This window comes from Capsella rubella, unplaced genomic scaffold, assembly GCF_000375325.1.
Source record: "Capsella rubella cultivar Monte Gargano unplaced genomic scaffold, Caprub1_0 scaffold_5, whole genome shotgun sequence".
NCBI classification, from domain to species: domain Eukaryota; kingdom Viridiplantae; phylum Streptophyta; class Magnoliopsida; order Brassicales; family Brassicaceae; genus Capsella; species Capsella rubella.
Genome location: NW_006238919.1, coordinates 8,375,415 through 8,379,970, shown reverse-complemented (window position 1 = coordinate 8,379,970; position 4,556 = coordinate 8,375,415). Strand labels below are relative to the sequence as shown.

Genomic DNA, 4,556 nt, shown 5'->3' with positions numbered 1-4,556 from the left:
GTTTTCCTTTTTTGGATTTGTCGTACTTTATATCTCGTAATGATCATTTATATACTATTATATATTTTTTCTGATTTTATGTTTTATATATATATTTTTTTTTCATATGGAACAATTTTTAAATTTAAAATATTAGTATAATTTACTTTAAATTTAGTTTATTTCATTTAATAATGTTTTATTATATTTTCAATTTTATGAAATATAGTTAATTTTTTATTTTTTTAATTAGTTTAACATATGTGTTGTATTGGAAACAAATAATTAAATTCATATTGGAAACTTTCAAGGAAATATTATTTTTATTTTTACCTTTTTATATGTTTATAAAAAATAAGTATTCATTTTTCGGTCCGACCTATCTCACTTATGTTAGAAAATTTTTTGAGACATAAATTAGATAGATTTATATTCTCAAAATTTCTTACTTTTTGTTTTATTCCCGTTAAATCCCATTATATTGAGTTTTATATTGTGTAAATATAATCATATATATATATATATTAAACATTCATTAAAAACTATTATCTATTATTTATATATTTGTTAGTATAATCGATAATTAGTAAGTTTTTTAACTCTTAATCAATTATCTTTTTTAGTTTTATAATGCATAATATAAAAAAGACCTTTCATATTCATTTTGGAAAAACTTATTTAAATAGGTTTAAATATTAAAATTTAATGATAAAATGGTATAATTAATTTTAAAAATTAAATAATAAAATGAGGTGGATGATGATGTGGCTTAAGGAGAAGAGAGAAAAAGTTAACTTTATATATAAAGATAACTACAGAATTGGGGGGAAATGAAACTAGTATACTTTATGAAAATAAAAATAATTCATAATTTTGATATTACGATTAATTACATTTTAAACAAACTACAAATAATTTACATATATAGACTAACCGTAAGGAGTAAAAAAGTTGAATTTACAAAACCTTAAATATTAATTGCAAAAGAAATAAATTACAAAAAATATAGAGTACCACATAATGTAGGTTGTCTTTTGTTAAAATACTAGATTTTAACCCGCGGTACACCGCGGGACGACATTCATAAAATGTATTCTTTTTATTAATTTTGTTTGGTATATAAGAATGTACAACTATATTTTGATTGTTAATTCTATGATTTAACCCGTAAAATATTATATGATAATTTATTTTTTATACAATCGTAATTTGATCAAATTAAATAAATAAGTATAATATTTAAAATAATGAAATGATATTGACATGATATTCGTTTACATAGTATAATTTCATATTAAAATATTTTGTGAGTTATACGTAGACAACCCGAAAAAGTATCAATAATCATAATTATGTAAATATCCCGTTCCATCACATGACCCGTGCTACATAATTATCAATAATATTTTAGTACATCCATTTTTGTATCGTTTGAGTAATATACATCCGTTTCTAAAAATTCAAATTGCAACATATGCAAAAAAAAGTTATATTTTTATCATAGATATGTTTATGTAATAATATAAATTTAAAAACAAATAAGATCATTTAAAGATGTTGGAGAAATATTTGATTTATTAGGGAGAGATTTTAGGAAATTTGTTAAATGTAATAAATATTGATTTCTAATTTTGCAATTTTATTATGATTTAATTACAAAATTTATCTTAAACTTTTTCTAATAATCAAAATAACAAGAGGTTAATTATGAAAATAGTATAAAATAAAAGGGTAGAAAACAAAAGGTACTTCAAAAATGTTAATATAGATTAGGGAGAGATTTTAGGAAAATTGTTAAATGTAATAAATATTGATTTCTAATTTTGCAATTTTATTATTTTACAAAATTTATCTTAAACTTTTTCTATTTAATCAAATGGCAAGAGGTTAATTATGAAAATATCATAAAATAAAAGAGTAGAACACAAAAGGTACTTCAAAAATGTTAATATAGATTAATACACAATTACATGATTAAAAAAGATTTTTTTTTTTAATTTCTGAATATTTGGCCACATCTAGCCGATTCATTAGCCAAATTTCTATATTTATAAGAGCAAAAAAAAATTCTTGTTATTATGGTGCATGTTCTTAGTAAACTTATTATTTGCTACTAGATTACGAGTCACTTCACAAAAATTAATTAATTCAAAAAATATTTAATTGTAAAGATATATCGGGTGTAGTCCAGAGTTTCCTCTAGTATATATACAAAGGCCCAAAATCAATGGTATGATTGGGTATATATCTATGTATAAAGTGTATATATCTATGTATAAAAAATTACTACCTAATTATGGCTAATAAGCTTTATATATAACTAGATAAGGGCCAGCGTAAAAACGCGGATTAAAATTTATGTTGTCACGTATGTACTAAAAATATTGTGTGTGTTGAAATTTGGAAAATCATAACATTAAGAAAAAATTAATCAATATTAATTGAATACCGTATTTTATAATATAAATTAGGGTCCGTCTAATAGAAGGTCTATTTATTTTCAATATAAAATTATAATTTTATTGTACGAATGTTATATCCAAAGTATTCAAAAAAAATATAATTTTTTAAGTTAGTAAATTTGTTTTAAAAAATTTTGGAGGGAAAATTTTACGGAATTTTTTTTGGCGGGAAAAGTTTCTTGGAGAGATTTTTGGCGGGAAAACTTTTCTCGGAAATTTTTTTGGCGGGAAATTTTGGGAGGGGGATTTTTGAAAGGAATATTCCTTCCTTTAGGAAATAATATTCTTTTAATTAGGGTTAAAATGGTCATTAAAATTTAAGAGAGGGCAAAAATAAAAATGATAAAGAGGGTAGTTTTGCAAAAAGGTATCATAAAAAGGTTATTAGTAAGATTTTCTCTTAATTTTTACCACTAATTATCTGACACGTGTCAGCATTAACACGTGTTACGATCTTGTTAATGACTAACTTTGATAACCCGAAGAAGCCTTTGAGAGGCCCAAAACAAAACGCTCTCTCCTCTCTCTTCCACAACCCTAGCCGTAAACCTGCTCGAGGGGGAAGTACCTCCGCTGGCTTCGCCGGTGCGTGTGTGGCTTCTCCCTCCCCCCCTTTGTCTTTCTTTCTTGCAGAGCGTAGCGATGGTGGGTGATAGGCATAACTGAGCTTCGGTGATGGGCGATTCTTCCTCCGACGGCGGTGGTGTGGTGTCTTTTTCACTGATGTAGCGGCGGCTCCAATCGGACGGCGGAGAGCTCCGCTGCGCATGACCCTGGTTGAAGACGCTGGCGGTTGTATCGGAGACTCTCCCTGGCTCAACCTTCCCTTTGGTTGTTGTGGCTACGGCGGAAGTCAGTGAAGACTCGGTGGGTTCGCTGTTCAGATTCGGTGGTTCACGGTAGGTCCTTCGGTTCCTGCTGGCCCCTGCGGGTTTTGGTTCTGGTTTGTTTGCTTGAGCCAAGCAACTGCCGGATCCGCCGTTTGTGGTTTCCACTGGTCCGGTTTGGTGTGTTTTGGCTCAGAGGACGTCGAGGCTTCTGGTTTGGTCGGAGGGGATAGATTCCCGGTTGTCGGATTGCTAGGTTTGGGATCTGACTTCTCGGAACCGGTTGTCGGACAGTTGAGTATTCCGGGAGGATCGTAGCAGGTTGGTGAGTCGGCGGATTGGTTTCAATGGTGGGTTTCGAATTCTCCCATCGGAGTACCTCATCCCCTCGACCTTGCCGCAACGTCGTGCTTCTCGAATTCGCCGGTCCTAATGCTCTGATTCTCTGCCTCCGGTTATACAGCAAGATCCGATCTTCTGACCTTCTTTCCGGCGAGTCTCCGATTTCCTTCTTGGGTAGCCGAGTTCGTTTTTGTAATCCGAAACCGGCCCGTTAAGGGACCAGCCCATTAAGGGGTTTTATTAATAATAATAAAAAAAATAAAAAAAAAAAAAAAAACTTTGTTAACCCTACTTTATATAATAAGATAATAAAGGTGCTACCAAAGAAATATATAGGTAAAAAATATTTGATTACAAAAGAGATAAGAATTAAGATAAAAACAATGGTAGAAAAAGAAAAGAATCCAAAAGGTGACAGCTGTCGTGTAACTAGTGAACTGTAAAATCTTGGAAGACCATATATAAACCATAGGTGGCTGTTGTGTTTGTCTATTGGTACAAGCTCAAAAGGGTTTCAATGGCCGCCAATAAAAAACTGAAGGAGCACCTCTCCAGTGATGAGGCTCCCCTAACCATATCTTCAACGGATGGGTTAGTAAAAAAGTCTCGTACGCAGCTGCCAACTGATCTCATAGTGGAAATACTCTCCAGACTGCCTACCAAATCCGTGGCGAGGTCTCGATGTGTTTCCAACAACTGGAACTCTCTTCTTCGCGACCCATATTTCACCGATGCATTCATGAAGAGGTCGTCTGCTCGCCCACGTCTCCTTTTAACATTTCAAGATGAGGGTACGTGGTATTTCTTCTCTTCACCTGGGCACAACATGAATTCCAATCTTTTAGTAGTTGATAGTCATATGGAGGTCCCTAAACCTCTCGCCTGTCGAGTTTGTGTCCCTGTTTGTGGATTGTTGTGTACAAGAGATGAGTGGCGTTTAAGTGGT

At 31.4% G+C, this 4,556-nt stretch overlaps 1 protein-coding gene across 1 annotated transcript in view; it reads left to right on the top strand.

Annotated features, from left to right (window-relative positions):
* The window catches only part of LOC111830652 (F-box protein At3g47030-like), a 9,942-nt gene extending 6,356 nt beyond the window's left edge, over nt 1-3,586 (top strand). The window contains exon 3 of the mRNA XM_023783162.1: nt 3,345-3,586. Coding sequence (XP_023638930.1) covers nt 3,345-3,586 — 242 coding nt within the window. The remainder of the gene's footprint in view (nt 1-3,344) is intronic.
* Nucleotides 3,587-4,556: the final 970 nt, after the last annotated feature.